The 17,089-nt window shown below is 44.3% G+C and overlaps 8 protein-coding genes across 8 annotated transcripts; 4 read left to right on the forward strand and 4 right to left on the reverse strand.

Annotated features, from left to right (window-relative positions):
* The first annotated feature begins 14 nt into the window (after window positions 1–14).
* On the forward strand, window positions 15–1,848 carry LOC6544772 (gustatory receptor for bitter taste 66a). Its single transcript, XM_001971642.3, has 2 exons — window positions 15–424; window positions 494–1,848. The coding sequence occupies exons 1-2, from the start codon at window positions 184–186 to the stop codon at window positions 1,834–1,836; spliced, it is 1,584 nt and encodes a 527-aa protein (XP_001971678.1). The 5' UTR covers window positions 15–183; the 3' UTR covers window positions 1,837–1,848.
* Window positions 1,849–1,853: 5 nt separating this feature from the next.
* Window positions 1,854–3,138, reverse strand: LOC6544773 (selenocysteine insertion sequence-binding protein 2). The gene is made up of 3 exons (XM_001971643.3): window positions 2,482–3,138; window positions 2,200–2,420; window positions 1,854–2,146 (listed from the first exon to the last, which is right to left on the reverse strand). Exons 1-3 carry the CDS (start codon window positions 3,120–3,122, stop codon window positions 1,920–1,922), a joined length of 1,089 nt encoding a protein of 362 aa, XP_001971679.2. The 5' UTR covers window positions 3,123–3,138; the 3' UTR covers window positions 1,854–1,919.
* A 195-nt stretch (window positions 3,139–3,333) lies between these two features.
* Window positions 3,334–5,108, forward strand: LOC6544774. Its single transcript, XM_001971644.3, has 2 exons — window positions 3,334–3,680; window positions 4,045–5,108. The coding sequence occupies exons 1-2, from the start codon at window positions 3,512–3,514 to the stop codon at window positions 4,908–4,910; spliced, it is 1,035 nt and encodes a 344-aa protein (XP_001971680.1). The 5' UTR covers window positions 3,334–3,511; the 3' UTR covers window positions 4,911–5,108.
* On the reverse strand, window positions 5,082–7,657 carry LOC6544775. Its single transcript, XM_001971645.3, has 2 exons — window positions 7,575–7,657; window positions 5,082–7,424 (listed from the first exon to the last, which is right to left on the reverse strand). The coding sequence occupies exon 2, from the start codon at window positions 7,337–7,339 to the stop codon at window positions 5,249–5,251; it is 2,091 nt and encodes a 696-aa protein (XP_001971681.2). The 5' UTR covers window positions 7,340–7,424; window positions 7,575–7,657; the 3' UTR covers window positions 5,082–5,248.
* A 411-nt stretch (window positions 7,658–8,068) lies between these two features.
* Window positions 8,069–9,799, forward strand: LOC113563876. The gene is made up of 2 exons (XM_026976534.1): window positions 8,069–8,394; window positions 8,759–9,799. Exons 1-2 carry the CDS (start codon window positions 8,226–8,228, stop codon window positions 9,622–9,624), a joined length of 1,035 nt encoding a protein of 344 aa, XP_026832335.1. The 5' UTR covers window positions 8,069–8,225; the 3' UTR covers window positions 9,625–9,799.
* On the reverse strand, window positions 9,796–12,371 carry LOC6544777. Its single transcript, XM_001971647.3, has 2 exons — window positions 12,289–12,371; window positions 9,796–12,138 (listed from the first exon to the last, which is right to left on the reverse strand). Exon 2 carries the CDS (start codon window positions 12,051–12,053, stop codon window positions 9,963–9,965), a length of 2,091 nt encoding a protein of 696 aa, XP_001971683.1. The 5' UTR covers window positions 12,054–12,138; window positions 12,289–12,371; the 3' UTR covers window positions 9,796–9,962.
* A 411-nt stretch (window positions 12,372–12,782) lies between these two features.
* On the forward strand, window positions 12,783–14,513 carry LOC6544776. Its single transcript, XM_001971646.3, has 2 exons — window positions 12,783–13,108; window positions 13,473–14,513. The coding sequence occupies exons 1-2, from the start codon at window positions 12,940–12,942 to the stop codon at window positions 14,336–14,338; spliced, it is 1,035 nt and encodes a 344-aa protein (XP_001971682.2). The 5' UTR covers window positions 12,783–12,939; the 3' UTR covers window positions 14,339–14,513.
* On the reverse strand, window positions 14,510–17,085 carry LOC113563875. The gene is made up of 2 exons (XM_026976533.1): window positions 17,003–17,085; window positions 14,510–16,852 (listed from the first exon to the last, which is right to left on the reverse strand). The coding sequence occupies exon 2, from the start codon at window positions 16,765–16,767 to the stop codon at window positions 14,677–14,679; it is 2,091 nt and encodes a 696-aa protein (XP_026832334.1). The 5' UTR covers window positions 16,768–16,852; window positions 17,003–17,085; the 3' UTR covers window positions 14,510–14,676.
* Between the last annotated feature and the right edge of the window lie 4 nt (window positions 17,086–17,089).

Consider the following 17,089-nt stretch of genomic DNA (forward strand, 5'->3'; position numbering starts at 1 on the left):
ATAAATGCCACAAGAAGTCAGCTCAACCGCATTTGTTGTCCAAACATGGCGCAGTAGATTGACCATGTTGATAGTATCGATTGGGGCGAAAGGGTCAATTAATTAGGCTAAGTGCAAGCTGCAGGTTATAGCTTAATGTTAACCTGAGTCGGTCATTCAAAGTTGTAGTGTTTAACGGACAACATGGCGCAGGCAGAGGACACAGTTGAACCACTATTGCAGCAGTTCCAGCAACTGTTCTTCATATCCAAAATAGCTGGAATTCTGCCGCAGGATCTCGAAAAGTTTCGCTGTAGGAATCTGCTGGAGAAATCCCGCAATGGCATGATTTACATGCTAAGTACTCTGATACTCTACGTCGTGCTCTACAATATTTTGATATACTCCTTTGGGGAGGAGGACCGCACCCTAAAGGCCTCGCAAAGTCAGTATAAACCCTCAGCATAAACCTTGGAAGGTGTACACTCAAAACTCTGTTATTTATTCTTCCCAGGCACCTTGACCTTTGTGATTGGCTTGTTTCTAACCTATATCGGTCTCATTATGATGGCTTCAGACCAGTTGACTGCGTTACGTAACCAGGGTAGAATAGGAGAGCTTTACGAGCGCATCCGTCTAGTGGATGAGCGCCTTTACAAAGAGGGGTGTGTTATGGACAACACCACAATTGGACGGCGCATACGGATTATGCTGATTATGACGGTCATCTTTGAATTGACCATTTTGTTGACTACCTACGTCAAGCTGGTGGACTATAGTCAATGGATGTCAGTGTTATGGATAATTTCCGCCATTCCCACGTTCATCAACACGCTTGACAAGATCTGGTTCGCTGTTTCGTTATATGCGTTGAAAGAACGCTTTGAGGCCATAAACGCTAACCTAGAGGAGCTGGTGGACACGCACGAGAAGCATAAGCTGTGGCTCCGAGGCGATCAACAGGTTCCGCCACCTCTAGACAACTCCCAGCCGCCTCAGTATGACAGCAACCTGGAGTATCTGTATAAGGAACTAGGAGGTTTGGACATTGGTTCTATTGGCAGGAGTTCGGTATCTGGTTCGGGGAAAAACAAGGTAGCACCAGTGGCCCACTCCATGAACTCCTTTGGCGAAGCAATTAATGCGGCCAGCAGGAAGGCTCCACCGCCTCCCTTGCCCTCTAACATGGTCCAAGAAAGTGAGCTTGGAAATGTCGCTAAGGTGGAGGAGAAACTGAACAACCTGTGCCAGGTTCACGACGAGATCTGTGAGATCGGAAAGGCTTTGAACGAGCTGTGGAGCTATCCCATCCTATCCCTAATGGCCTATGGGTTCCTAATTTTCACTGCCCAACTATATTTCCTCTACTGTGCCACACAGAACCAATCGATTCCATCGCTTTTTCGTTCCGCCAAGAATCCCTTCATCACTGTAATAGTTCTAAGTTATACGTCCGGAAAATGTGTGTACCTCATCTACCTGAGTTGGAAAACGTCGCAGGCCTCCAAGCGCACGGGAATCAGTCTGCACAAGTGCGGCGTAGTGGCAGATGATAATCTTCTCTACGAAATAGTTAACCACCTATCGCTGAAATTGCTTAACCACTCGGTGGACTTCTCTGCTTGTGGCTTCTTTACTCTGGACATGGAAACATTGTATGGAGTGAGTGGCGGGATCACTAGCTACTTGATAATCCTGATTCAGTTCAATTTGGCCGCCCAGCAAGCCAAAGAGGCCATCCAGACGTTTAACTCGCTTAATGACACCGCTGGCTTGGTTGGTGCCGCCACCGATATGGATAATATTAGCTCGACGCTGCATGATTTCGTCACCACCACCATGACACCGACGGGCTAAAGCTTTGTTTTCTTGAATATTTTTCTCGATGTTTCGAGCACGTCATGGCACTTTTATTTCTATCTTTGTCACCAAATAAACCCTCACGTCGCAGTTCTGCGTTTGTACTCCGCACGTGCGTCCTCTATTTCATTAAGAAGATCTGCGTAGATGGCGTTTGCTCCGTCGAAGTCAAGGATAGCCACGCAACAAATCTGTGCTCGCTTTTGGAGGGCATAAGAAAGCTCCCTTCTCAGCAGAGAAAAACAATAGGGCACTTGTTGCTGCTGGCATTGAAATTTTAAGCCTTCTATAGTCTCATCTAGACCACCTTCGAAAGCGGATATTGTTATCTGCTGCTTTCCGAACAATTGGACTACTCACTTTCTCCGGGGCAGATCTCGCAGTCTGTGGCCAGAAACAACAGTTTTACCTTGTTTATCCTTAACCTAGCCAGAGCCTCTCGAACACCCAAAACCAAGCGGGGATGTGCCCGCGCTTTAATCTCGTTTTTGGCAAAAGCGCGCTTTTGAAAGCGATCCAGGTCCTTTAGCAACTGAATGGTCAACTCCTTGAGGCGAGGGCGGGTGCAGTTGTCACAATAGCTGGGGGAGATCAAACATGATGTTTTGACGTTTATAGAAGGTACAAACAATAGAACCAAACCTTCTAAATCGCCGTGAGTGAATAGAATGCACTGTCTTTGATTGTGAATCATCTTTGTGTGTAGTGGTTTCACTAAGTGATAGGTTTTGGACTTGTTGCTCCACCGGAATAGCTTTCGGATCGATATCTACAGCAATTTCTGGAACTACTTTAAGTTCTTGCTCTGCGGCTTCTCTTTCCGCCTTCTTTGAGGTGCGATATACCCGTACTGACCTCTTCAACCTGGTGATTTTCTTCTTGGGATCAACGCGGGTTTTGCCCTTGGGTTTGTATACTATGTAGCTACTCCTTGTTATGGTTAAATGCGCCTTTTGAAGTTTATTTGCTTTAGTTTGCCTTTGTGTTTTTGGTCTCGGCTTAATGACAAAGTCCATGAGAGACGCTTGCTGATCCGGTTTCCTATGTTGCTTTTTGTACTTGGAGCTCCGCGGGGTAATCTTGGTCTCTGTATCCTGGACATTCTTGGTCCGGATTTTCCTGTCTGTGCTGTGATATTTAACATTTATATTTTCAGACATTTTTGTAGATGCATAGAATAGTGATATAGTGTTGCAGTGATGCCAATTTAGCCTTTTTCCGGACAGATCTGTCCTGTTTTTTACTGCTTCATCCGGAAATAATGTCAAACAGCCCCAACCCATCTAAAAACCCGAAATGTATTTGAAACGCATTGGAACAATGGCAACGTATGAATCAAACGTTGAGGACGAATGCGTCGTGGACGAAACATTTAAAATATTAAATTAAAAGTTAACTAAATAAATAATAAACATAAAAAAAATCTGTCCTGTTTTTTCATCCTTTTTTTTTTTAATTTTCAATCTGTCCTTTTTTTAAGAAAAATATTGGCATCACTGTAGTATTGGTAGTCGGGGCAGATGGTGAAATTGCGTTTTCACCATACCTCAGAGCGAAGAAGCAGTGCTGTACAACAAATGAGGCTAGACAATAAAAGCGGAAACCCGAAAAGAGCAGCCATTCGTTTTCAAAAGCTTCTTTTTGTAAGTTCAAATTTGGATTCCGCGAAAAAATGAGTTCCGCTAAGCATTTTCAACAAATTCTTGAAAAACTGTTAATTCCTGATAATGAAAGGGCAGCATATACAAAGGATTCGGAGGAAATACAAAACTACGTTGTTGACGAACTTAAAAGGGTCGACGATACCTTTCGCCAGGTATTCGACGGACTCAGTCTAGGCGGTAAGTTTAATTTAATTAAATTTTTAATTTTAAAATATTTAATTTTAAATATTATATGTTATATAATTTTAATATGTTGTATACGTATATGTATATATATTTGTATATTCGATTATCTCAGTCTAATCTAGTCGATTCAATATTATCTTAAAATCGGCTACTTTACTTCCAAGAAGTAATAAAAATTTAAGTCGATACATCCGAAAGTTATACAATTACTAAGTACATATTGATTGATAACTACTGCTCGAGTTTTATGAGTCAGATAATTTTTGCAAGAAATCTTGTGCTTTGCTAAATGCATCATTATCTTTGTACATATGTATGTACTACATACAAATAAATGTAAGCACTTTTTTTTCAGGAAGTTACTTGGATTGCGTCAAGCTAAACGTGCCCGATGAATTTGACCTGCACATGAAACTAAAATTCCCGTATGATATCCAACCGGAACCGATCGGCGAAGGGTTTGTCCGTTTAAAGGGTAATTTCCACGTAATCAGTCCCCAACTCATCAATCGTACTCATCTTCAGCATTGGCTACGCCTAGCGTTCCGCAAGGTATTCGATTCGTATAAGACATTTGCCACTACCAGGGGACGAGTCTACAAATTGAGCTACACTCTTGAGGGGTATGGTTGTGCCCACACCATTTTGGCCATCTCTGGTAGTCGCTCGATATCTTTTGATTTAGTACCGGCATTCGAATTCTCTGGAAGCCAATGGCCGTTTGCTTTTTGCCCGGTTCCTGCTGAGACTCGCGAAAAATGGGCTTGGTTCGCCATTCCGCAAAAGAAGACGAAGCCGAAATGCACATTCATGGTTTGTGCTCCACATTGGGAGCGCGAAATTATGAAGGACACGAATAATTTGAAGAACGTCCTTCGGCTAATGAAAGGATTGCGGGACGCCCACGCCTCGAAGTTGCCTCACTTGTCCAGCTACATGTTGAAAGCTGTCTTGCTTAATCGAATCAAAAGTGCTGACTGGGAAAGGGACTTGGGCACCCTTTTAGTTGAGATGTGGAGTCATTTGGTGGATCATCTAAGAACTCGGAGGCTGGAGTTCTTTTTGGCAAAGGATCACAATGTTCTCCAACGTATGAATCAAAAGGAAATCAAAAAATGTCTAATAGGCGCAGAGACTCTGCTACAAAAACTTCGCCTTGCTCAGTCATATGGAACCTATAATCATTTGGCCGAACTGTTCTTCTTTCCATTTGCTTATTAGAAAAAATTCGTACTTGCACAAATGTTGTTTATTTCCAAGGGCACAGCAGATATAATTGTTTATATCCGATGTTGAATAAGCAAATATCTTGCTGCATAACAGAACTTGTAAGGGATAAATGTTAACTAGATTGTGCCTAAGCTTTGTTTAAAAAAATAATAAAGCTTAAAATTGATTTATCTTTTTTATATGTAACTTTATACAACTATGATTGTTAAATACCTTATGAAGAGACAACTTTAGACTTACGTGCTAAAGGAGAGCAGGTGGGCAGCTGCCTATCCTGGAATTATCAACGGTAACTACTAACTAAAGTTATATTTTTTAGAGGGATTTCGCTATAATCGAATGCTACTTTCGATGGACATGTGGAGGTTGTTGAACTCCTTTAGGTGGGAAAGAATGGCGTCCCGCTCACGTTCATAGATCTCCCAGAATTTGAGGTATTGGCTAACGTGCTGCAGTACCAGGTTGCGGGCAAAGTCAAGACAGCTCCTAACGTTTCGCATCCGCCGCCTGCAGCTGGTCAGGACCGAACGCACCTGCTGCTCCGGCTCCAATTGGGCGATCACGAAGGCAAAAACGCTTTGCACATCAATCCGCACATCGGTCGGGAACACCACGGATTCCGCGGTCTTTACCTGGGGGAAGACAATTAGAGAGGGCGTGATTGGCATGGCCAGCTCCCAGGGCAAGTCATTCGCCTGGCTATCGAAGCGTATGAAGTGCACCTCGGGGCTGCTCAGTAGCGCCGAAACCTGCAGAAATGCTTGGGATAGAACGGCGGACAGAGCGCAGTCAGGACGGTGTATAAATACCACATTGGTGGCATTTGGTCGCTGAAGCGCCTGCAACAGCATTTGCCTGTTGTATTTTTTACTGAACCCAGAATCCATCATGGCAGGACCATTCTTGTGAGTCCTTGGCAAAGTTCTGGCGTAAAACTGCCGTATAAAATCCTTGAGAGCTACGTAGGAGAATGTGTGTTGTTGTGGCATAACATACAGCGACTCTTCTGCCGCATCCAAGATGAAAGCCTGCACTTGCTGATGCTGCTGTTGAATGCCAAGCTGATGTAAATAGTCTCTATATTTCACAGAATCGAAGATCACCACGCCCAGCGAACGATTGTGTGCTGCGTGCTCAGTAGAATGCTGCCAAATGAGCTGGCCATATTTGGTTACCATCTTGGCAATGCCAATTTTTATGGCCGGCGTTCCATGCTGTGAGTGTGCCAGGCAAAGGTTTCTGGAGTGCAGCCGCAGCAAGTGGGGGACGTTTCGATAACTTGGATGATTATGGTGTGAGTACTGCCTCCATAGGTGGTTAAGATACTTGTTAATCCGATAATAATTCTTCAGTACGGCCTTGTTTTTACTCCAGGCAGGATAACAACTCCGGGTTTGTTCACAATCCCGAAACAGCTCCTTGGGAACTTGCATTAGGGAGGGGGAGCCTTCAGATTGCTCCTCCATCTTTTTCCAGTAATTCTCGCATCCCTCCGACTGCTTTTTTTGAGCGTTAGCCAACTCCTCACCCATGACACTTGCATGGTGATATTGGTTCATTCGAACTCCCATAGCTAGCACGGGAACATGTCGCGCCTTCATGGCAATGGTCATAGGATTGCCATAGCTATTGGAAAACAGCGACATATTTTTGAGGGTGCTCCGTACCCAGCGCAAAATGTCCATGGACTTCCAGACTCCGGAAGTACCATTAAACGTATGAACTCCATTTCGGCTGTCGATAACTACAAACTGGGGCAGCTTGGCGTCTAAAGACTTCCACATCTTCCTGGCACTGTTGCCAAAGTTCACGGTGAAGCGGATATTCCTCTCGGGATCCAGTTCCAGCCAGCGCAGACTGGCTGCCAAGTATAGCTTGTAGGCCTTGTCGTCCGGCGAGTCGAGCAGTCCCAGAACCACGGCATCCGAGTGCTTTCGAATGGCGGCAAGATTCTGACTACTGTGTGCCCGGTCCAGTGGCTGAAGCAGGTTATTCATGAACCGGGCGAGCTCCTCAAAGCTCCACGAACCCTGGTACTGCAGCAACTGCTTCTGGCCGTAACGCACGACCAGTGTCGGCCATTTGTCAGGATAACCGCCTGCGCCGGCGACTCCGGATGCCGGCATTAAAGTACGACTGCAATTGCACTGTAAGTGCCAGCAATCGATGGCTCCGAAGAAGGCGTACTCCTGGTAGTAGTGGGCCATTCCATTGTAGACCAGTCGTGCCTGACGTGCTTCGCTGGCCCAGGACACGTAGTAAAAAAGCAGCGAGATCTCGGACTCTGATGCTTCCGACCGGATCTGGGGCACACTGCGTCCGGGGCACTCGACAATGGTCGCTTGGTCGGATGTGCCGGACTTTGAGGCGTCCAACTGGGCGATAGGGAGAGCCAAGAGCAGCAGGAAATATATTTTCATTGCAACCGGTGGGAAGCCAATTAGATGGCAAAAACAACCCAACAACAACCGATATAAACAGATGATTGCGGAGAGAATGGTCACACTGTAACGTGGGTTGTGTTGTTAATATGATAAGTTTATATATAGTAACTAAATAAGAAAATTACATTTCTAAATTACAAATGTGTAAGGTGAATACATTAAATAATATAAGTAGTTTAAGGATAAAGAATGAATTTATTTTCGTTGGTACCTTGTTAAGATTTTTACATCGTTGTTACAGAACGTTGTTGAGCACTAAATGGTATACGGTCTCTAAGCTTTACATTCTGCCCCACACTGCCCACAGTTATCGATAGCAGCACTATCGATTCAAAGTGATATTAATTAATGACTTCTGCTGTTTACTTTCTTAATTAAAACTGTGTTAATTAAATTAACAACAACGGCTGCTATAAACCCACTGCGACGCTTAAACGAAGTCGCTTTTGACGTTTTGACGAAAAAAGGAAACCTCCCGAAGGAAAACTATCAGGAAATTGCTCACCAATCCCCAAAAAAAATCATATTTGGCAAAAACAGCAACAGTAATTAGGGTGTGAGAGTGTGGAGTGAATAGCTGAATAGTTAAATCAGTGAATAATTTACCGTACGGCCTTCGCCTTTGGAGAAACAACAACTAAGCCCAGCGTTCCCTTACACCCACACACACACACACACGGACATCACTGTAGTATTGGTAGTCGGGGCAGATGGTGAAATTGCGTTTTCACCATACCTCAGAGCGAAGAAGCAGTGCTGTACAACAAATGAGGCTAGACAATAAAAGCGGAAACCCGAAAAGAGCAGCCATTCGTTTTCAAAAGCTTCTTTTTGTAAGTTCAAATTTGGATTCCGCGAAAAAATGAGTTCCGCTAAGCATTTTCAACAAATTCTTGAAAAACTGTTAATTCCTGATAATGAAAGGGCAGCATATACAAAGGATTCGGAGGAAATACAAAACTACGTTGTTGACGAACTTAAAAGGGTCGACGATACCTTTCGCCAGGTATTCGACGGACTCAGTCTAGGCGGTAAGTTTAATTTAATTAAATTTTTAATTTTAAAATATTTAATTTTAAATATTATATGTTATATAATTTTAATATGTTGTATACGTATATGTATATATATTTGTATATTCGATTATCTCAGTCTAATCTAGTCGATTCAATATTATCTTAAAATCGGCTACTTTACTTCCAAGAAGTAATAAAAATTTAAGTCGATACATCCGAAAGTTATACAATTACTAAGTACATATTGATTGATAACTACTGCTCGAGTTTTATGAGTCAGATAATTTTTGCAAGAAATCTTGTGCTTTGCTAAATGCATCATTATCTTTGTACATATGTATGTACTACATACAAATAAATGTAAGCACTTTTTTTTCAGGAAGTTACTTGGATTGCGTCAAGCTAAACGTGCCCGATGAATTTGACCTGCACATGAAACTAAAATTCCCGTATGATATCCAACCGGAACCGTTCGGCGAAGGGTTTGTCCGTTTAAAGGGTAATTTCCACGTATTCAGTCCCCAACTCATCAATCGTACTCATCTTCAGCATTGGCTACGCCTAGCGTTCCGCAAGGTATTCGATTCGTATAAGACATTTGCCACTACCAGGGGACGAGTCTACAAATTGAGCTACACTCTTGAGGGGTATGGTTGTGCCCACACCATTTTGGCCACCTCTGGTAGTCGCTCGATATCTTTTGATTTAGTACCGGCATTCGAATTCTCTGGAAGCCAATGGCCGTTTGCTTTTTGCCCGGTTCCTGCTGAGACTCGCGAAAAATGGGCTTGGTTCGCCATTCCGCAAAAGAAGAAGAAGTCGAAATGCACATTCATGGTTTGTGCTCCACATTGGGAGCGCGAAATTATGAAGGACACGAATAATTTGAAGAACGTCCTTCGGCTAATGAAAGGATTGCGGGACGCCCACGCCTCGAAGTTGCCTCACTTGTCCAGCTACATGTTGAAAGCTGTCTTGCTTAATCGAATCAAAAGTGCTGACTGGGAAAGGGACTTGGGCACCCTTTTAGTTGAGATGTGGAGTCATTTGGTGGATCATCTAAGAACTCGGAGGCTGGAGTTCTTTTTGGCAAAGGATCACAATGTTCTCCAACGTATGAATCAAAAGGAAATCAAAAAATGTCTAATAGGCGCAGAGACTCTGCTACAAAAACTTCGCCTTGCTCAGTCATATGGAACCTATAATCATTTGGCCGAACTGTTCTTCTTTCCATTTGCTTATTAGAAAAAATTCGTACTTGCACAAATGTTGTTTATTTCCAAGGGCACAGCAGATATAATTGTTTATATCCGATGTTGAATAAGCAAATATCTTGCTGCATAACAGAACTTGTAAGGGATAAATGTTAACTAGATTGTGCCTAAGCTTTGTTTAAAAAAATAATAAAGCTTAAAATTGATTTATCTTTTTTATATGTAACTTTATACAACTATGATTGTTAAATACCTTATGAAGAGACAACTTTAGACTTACGTGCTAAAGGAGAGCAGGTGGGCAGCTGCCTATCCTGGAATTATCAACGGTAACTACTAACTAAAGTTATATTTTTTAGAGGGATTTCGCTATAATCGAATGCTACTTTCGATGGACATGTGGAGGTTGTTGAACTCCTTTAGGTGGGAAAGAATGGCGTCCCGCTCACGTTCATAGATCTCCCAGAATTTGAGGTATTGGCTAACGTGCTGCAGTACCAGGTTGCGGGCAAAGTCAAGACAGCTCCTAACGTTTCGCATCCGCCGCCTGCAGCTGGTCAGGACCGAACGCACCTGCTGCTCCGGCTCCAATTGGGCGATCACGAAGGCAAAAACGCTTTGCACATCAATCCGCACATCGGTCGGGAACACCACGGATTCCGCGGTCTTTACCTGGGGGAAGACAATTAGAGAGGGCGTGATTGGCATGGCCAGCTCCCAGGGCAAGTCATTCGCCTGGCTATCGAAGCGTATGAAGTGCACCTCGGGGCTGCTCAGTAGCGCCGAAACCTGCAGAAATGCTTGGGATAGAACGGCGGACAGAGCGCAGTCAGGACGGTGTATAAATACCACATTGGTGGCATTTGGTCGCTGAAGCGCCTGCAACAGCATTTGCCTGTTGTATTTTTTACTGAACCCAGAATCCATCATGGCAGGACCATTCTTGTGAGTCCTTGGCAAAGTTCTGGCGTAAAACTGCCGTATAAAATCCTTGAGAGCTACGTAGGAGAATGTGTGTTGTTGTGGCATAACATACAGCGACTCTTCTGCCGCATCCAAGATGAAAGCCTGCACTTGCTGATGCTGCTGTTGAATGCCAAGCTGATGTAAATAGTCTCTATATTTCACAGAATCGAAGATCACCACGCCCAGCGAACGATTGTGTGCTGCGTGCTCAGTAGAATGCTGCCAAATGAGCTGGCCATATTTGGTTACCATCTTGGCAATGCCAATTTTTATGGCCGGCGTTCCATGCTGTGAGTGTGCCAGGCAAAGGTTTCTGGAGTGCAGCCGCAGCAAGTGGGGGACGTTTCGATAACTTGGATGATTATGGTGTGAGTACTGCCTCCATAGGTGGTTAAGATACTTGTTAATCCGATAATAATTCTTCAGTACGGCCTTGTTTTTACTCCAGGCAGGATAACAACTCCGGGTTTGTTCACAATCCCGAAACAGCTCCTTGGGAACTTGCATTAGGGAGGGGGAGCCTTCAGATTGCTCCTCCATCTTTTTCCAGTAATTCTCGCATCCCTCCGACTGCTTTTTTTGAGCGTTAGCCAACTCCTCACCCATGACACTTGCATGGTGATATTGGTTCATTCGAACTCCCATAGCTAGCACGGGAACATGTCGCGCCTTCATGGCAATGGTCATAGGATTGCCATAGCCATTGGAAAACAGCGACATATTTTTGAGGGTGCTCCGTACCCAGCGCAAAATGTCCATGGACTTCCAGACTCCGGAAGTACCATTAAACGTATGAACTCCATTTCGGCTGTCGATAACTACAAACTGGGGCAGCTTGGCGTCTAAAGACTTCCACATCTTCCTGGCACTGTTGCCAAAGTTCACGGTGAAGCGGATATTCCTCTCGGGATCCAGTTCCAGCCAGCGCAGACTGGCTGCCAAGTATAGCTTGTAGGCCTTGTCGTCCGGCGAGTCGAGCAGTCCCAGAACCACGGCATCCGAGTGCTTTCGAATGGCGGCAAGATTCTGACTACTGTGTGCCCGGTCCAGTGGCTGAAGCAGGTTATTCATGAACCGGGCGAGCTCCTCAAAGCTCCACGAACCCTGGTACTGCAGCAACTGCTTCTGGCCGTAACGCACGACCAGTGTCGGCCATTTGTCAGGATAACCGCCTGCGCCGGCGACTCCGGATGCCGGCATTAAAGTACGACTGCAATTGCACTGTAAGTGCCAGCAATCGATGGCTCCGAAGAAGGCGTACTCCTGGTAGTAGTGGGCCATTCCATTGTAGACCAGTCGTGCCTGACGTGCTTCGCTGGCCCAGGACACGTAGTAAAAAAGCAGCGAGATCTCGGACTCTGATGCTTCCGACCGGATCTGGGGCACACTGCGTCCGGGGCACTCGACAATGGTCGCTTGGTCGGATGTGCCGGACTTTGAGGCGTCCAACTGGGCGATAGGGAGAGCCAAGAGCAGCAGGAAATATATTTTCATTGCAACCGGTGGGAAGCCAATTAGATGGCAAAAACAACCCAACAACAACCGATATAAACAGATGATTGCGGAGAGAATGGTCACACTGTAACGTGGGTTGTGTTGTTAATATGATAAGTTTATATATAGTAACTAAATAAGAAAATTACATTTCTAAATTACAAATGTGTAAGGTGAATACATTAAATAATATAAGTAGTTTAAGGATAAAGAATGAATTTATTTTCGTTGGTACCTTGTTAAGATTTTTACATCGTTGTTACAGAACGTTGTTGAGCACTAAATGGTATACGGTCTCTAAGCTTTACATTCTGCCCCACACTGCCCACAGTTATCGATAGCAGCACTATCGATTCAAAGTGATATTAATTAATGACTTCTGCTGTTTACTTTCTTAATTAAAACTGTGTTAATTAAATTAACAACAACGGCTGCTATAAACCCACTGCGACGCTTAAACGAAGTCGCTTTTGACGTTTTGACGAAAAAAGGAAACCTCCCGAAGGAAAACTATCAGGAAATTGCTCACCAATCCCCAAAAAAAATCATATTTGGCAAAAACAGCAACAGTAATTAGGGTGTGAGAGTGTGGAGTGAATAGCTGAATAGTTAAATCAGTGAATAATTTACCGTACGGCCTTCGCCTTTGGAGAAACAACAACTAAGCCCAGCGTTCCCTTACACCCACACACACACACACACGGACATCACTGTAGTATTGGTAGTCGGGGCAGATGGTGAAATTGCGTTTTCACCATACCTCAGAGCGAAGAAGCAGTGCTGTACAACAAATGAGGCTAGACAATAAAAGCGGAAACCCGAAAAGAGCAGCCATTCGTTTTCAAAAGCTTCTTTTTGTAAGTTCAAATTTGGATTCCGCGAAAAAATGAGTTCCGCTAAGCATTTTCAACAAATTCTTGAAAAACTGTTAATTCCTGATAATGAAAGGGCAGCATATACAAAGGATTCGGAGGAAATACAAAACTACGTTGTTGACGAACTTAAAAGGGTCGACGATACCTTTCGCCAGGTATTCGACGGACTCAGTCTAGGCGGTAAGTTTAATTTAATTAAATTTTTAATTTTAAAATATTTAATTTTAAATATTATATGTTATATAATTTTAATATGTTGTATACGTATATGTATATATATTTGTATATTCGATTATCTCAGTCTAATCTAGTCGATTCAATATTATCTTAAAATCGGCTACTTTACTTCCAAGAAGTAATAAAAATTTAAGTCGATACATCCGAAAGTTATACAATTACTAAGTACATATTGATTGATAACTACTGCTCGAGTTTTATGAGTCAGATAATTTTTGCAAGAAATCTTGTGCTTTGCTAAATGCATCATTATCTTTGTACATATGTATGTACTACATACAAATAAATGTAAGCACTTTTTTTTCAGGAAGTTACTTGGATTGCGTCAAGCTAAACGTGCCCGATGAATTTGACCTGCACATGAAACTAAAATTCCCGTATGATATCCAACCGGAACCGATCGGCGAAGGGTTTGTCCGTTTAAAGGGTAATTTCCACGTAATCAGTCCCCAACTCATCAATCGTACTCATCTTCAGCATTGGCTACGCCTAGCGTTCCGCAAGGTATTCGATTCGTATAAGACATTTGCCACTACCAGGGGACGAGTCTACAAATTGAGCTACACTCTTGAGGGGTATGGTTGTGCCCACACCATTTTGGCCATCTCTGGTAGTCGCTCGATATCTTTTGATTTAGTACCGGCATTCGAATTCTCTGGAAGCCAATGGCCGTTTGCTTTTTGCCCGGTTCCTGCTGAGACTCGCGAAAAATGGGCTTGGTTCGCCATTCCGCAAAAGAAGACGAAGCCGAAATGCACATTCATGGTTTGTGCTCCACATTGGGAGCGCGAAATTATGAAGGACACGAATAATTTGAAGAACGTCCTTCGGCTAATGAAAGGATTGCGGGACGCCCACGCCTCGAAGTTGCCTCACTTGTCCAGCTACATGTTGAAAGCTGTCTTGCTTAATCGAATCAAAAGTGCTGACTGGGAAAGGGACTTGGGCACCCTTTTAGTTGAGATGTGGAGTCATTTGGTGGATCATCTAAGAACTCGGAGGCTGGAGTTCTTTTTGGCAAAGGATCACAATGTTCTCCAACGTATGAATCAAAAGGAAATCAAAAAATGTCTAACAGGCGCAGAGACTCTGCTACAAAAACTTCGCCTTGCTCAGTCATATGGAACCTATAATCATTTGGCCGAACTGTTCTTCTTTCCATTTGCTTATTAGAAAAAATTCGTACTTGCACAAATGTTGTTTATTTCCAAGGGCACAGCAGATATAATTGTTTATATCCGATGTTGAATAAGCAAATATCTTGCTGCATAACAGAACTTGTAAGGGATAAATGTTAACTAGATTGTGCCTAAGCTTTGTTTAAAAAAATAATAAAGCTTAAAATTGATTTATCTTTTTTATATGTAACTTTATACAACTATGATTGTTAAATACCTTATGAAGAGACAACTTTAGACTTACGTGCTAAAGGAGAGCAGGTGGGCAGCTGCCTATCCTGGAATTATCAACGGTAACTACTAACTAAAGTTATATTTTTTAGAGGGATTTCGCTATAATCGAATGCTACTTTCGATGGACATGTGGAGGTTGTTGAACTCCTTTAGGTGGGAAAGAATGGCGTCCCGCTCACGTTCATAGATCTCCCAGAATTTGAGGTATTGGCTAACGTGCTGCAGTACCAGGTTGCGGGCAAAGTCAAGACAGCTCCTAACGTTTCGCATCCGCCGCCTGCAGCTGGTCAGGACCGAACGCACCTGCTGCTCCGGCTCCAATTGGGCGATCACGAAGGCAAAAACGCTTTGCACATCAATCCGCACATCGGTCGGGAACACCACGGATTCCGCGGTCTTTACCTGGGGGAAGACAATTAGAGAGGGCGTGATTGGCATGGCCAGCTCCCAGGGCAAGTCATTCGCCTGGCTATCGAAGCGTATGAAGTGCACCTCGGGGCTGCTCAGTAGCGCCGAAACCTGCAGAAATGCTTGGGATAGAACGGCGGACAGAGCGCAGTCAGGACGGTGTATAAATACCACATTGGTGGCATTTGGTCGCTGAAGCGCCTGCAACAGCATTTGCCTGTTGTATTTTTTACTGAACCCAGAATCCATCATGGCAGGACCATTCTTGTGAGTCCTTGGCAAAGTTCTGGCGTAAAACTGCCGTATAAAATCCTTGAGAGCTACGTAGGAGAATGTGTGTTGTTGTGGCATAACATACAGCGACTCTTCTGCCGCATCCAAGATGAAAGCCTGCACTTGCTGATGCTGCTGTTGAATGCCAAGCTGATGTAAATAGTCTCTATATTTCACAGAATCGAAGATCACCACGCCCAGCGAACGATTGTGTGCTGCGTGCTCAGTAGAATGCTGCCAAATGAGCTGGCCATATTTGGTTACCATCTTGGCAATGCCAATTTTTATGGCCGGCGTTCCATGCTGTGAGTGTGCCAGGCAAAGGTTTCTGGAGTGCAGCCGCAGCAAGTGGGGGACGTTTCGATAACTTGGATGATTATGGTGTGAGTACTGCCTCCATAGGTGGTTAAGATACTTGTTAATCCGATAATAATTCTTCAGTACGGCCTTGTTTTTACTCCAGGCAGGATAACAACTCCGGGTTTGTTCACAATCCCGAAACAGCTCCTTGGGAACTTGCATTAGGGAGGGGGAGCCTTCAGATTGCTCCTCCATCTTTTTCCAGTAATTCTCGCATCCCTCCGACTGCTTTTTTTGAGCGTTAGCCAACTCCTCACCCATGACACTTGCATGGTGATATTGGTTCATTCGAACTCCCATAGCTAGCACGGGAACATGTCGCGCCTTCATGGCAATGGTCATAGGATTGCCATAGCCATTGGAAAACAGCGACATATTTTTGAGGGTGCTCCGTACCCAGCGCAAAATGTCCATGGACTTCCAGACTCCGGAAGTACCATTAAACGTATGAACTCCATTTCGGCTGTCGATAACTACAAACTGGGGCAGCTTGGCGTCTAAAGACTTCCACATCTTCCTGGCACTGTTGCCAAAGTTCACGGTGAAGCGGATATTCCTCTCGGGATCCAGTTCCAGCCAGCGCAGACTGGCTGCCAAGTATAGCTTGTAGGCCTTGTCGTCCGGCGAGTCGAGCAGTCCCAGAACCACGGCATCCGAGTGCTTTCGAATGGCGGCAAGATTCTGACTACTGTGTGCCCGGTCCAGTGGCTGAAGCAGGTTATTCATGAACCGGGCGAGCTCCTCAAAGCTCCACGAACCCTGGTACTGCAGCAACTGCTTCTGGCCGTAACGCACGACCAGTGTCGGCCATTTGTCAGGATAACCGCCTGCGCCGGCGACTCCGGATGCCGGCATTAAAGTACGACTGCAATTGCACTGTAAGTGCCAGCAATCGATGGCTCCGAAGAAGGCGTACTCCTGGTAGTAGTGGGCCATTCCATTGTAGACCAGTCGTGCCTGACGTGCTTCGCTGGCCCAGGACACGTAGTAAAAAAGCAGCGAGATCTCGGACTCTGATGCTTCCGACCGGATCTGGGGCACACTGCGTCCGGGGCACTCGACAATGGTCGCTTGGTCGGATGTGCCGGACTTTGAGGCGTCCAACTGGGCGATAGGGAGAGCCAAGAGCAGCAGGAAATATATTTTCATTGCAACCGGTGGGAAGCCAATTAGATGGCAAAAACAACCCAACAACAACCGATATAAACAGATGATTGCGGAGAGAATGGTCACACTGTAACGTGGGTTGTGTTGTTAATATGATAAGTTTATATATAGTAACTAAATAAGAAAATTACATTTCTAAATTACAAATGTGTAAGGTGAATACATTAAATAATATAAGTAGTTTAAGGATAAAGAATGAATTTATTTTCGTTGGTACCTTGTTAAGATTTTTACATCGTTGTTACAGAACGTTGTTGAGCACTAAATGGTATACGGTCTCTAAGCTTTACATTCTGCCCCACAC

The sequence above is a fragment of the Drosophila erecta genome, unplaced genomic scaffold (genome assembly GCF_003286155.1).
Source record: "Drosophila erecta strain 14021-0224.00,06,07 unplaced genomic scaffold, DereRS2 tig00000021-arrow-pilon, whole genome shotgun sequence".
NCBI classification, from domain to species: Eukaryota; Metazoa; Arthropoda; class Insecta; order Diptera; family Drosophilidae; genus Drosophila; species Drosophila erecta.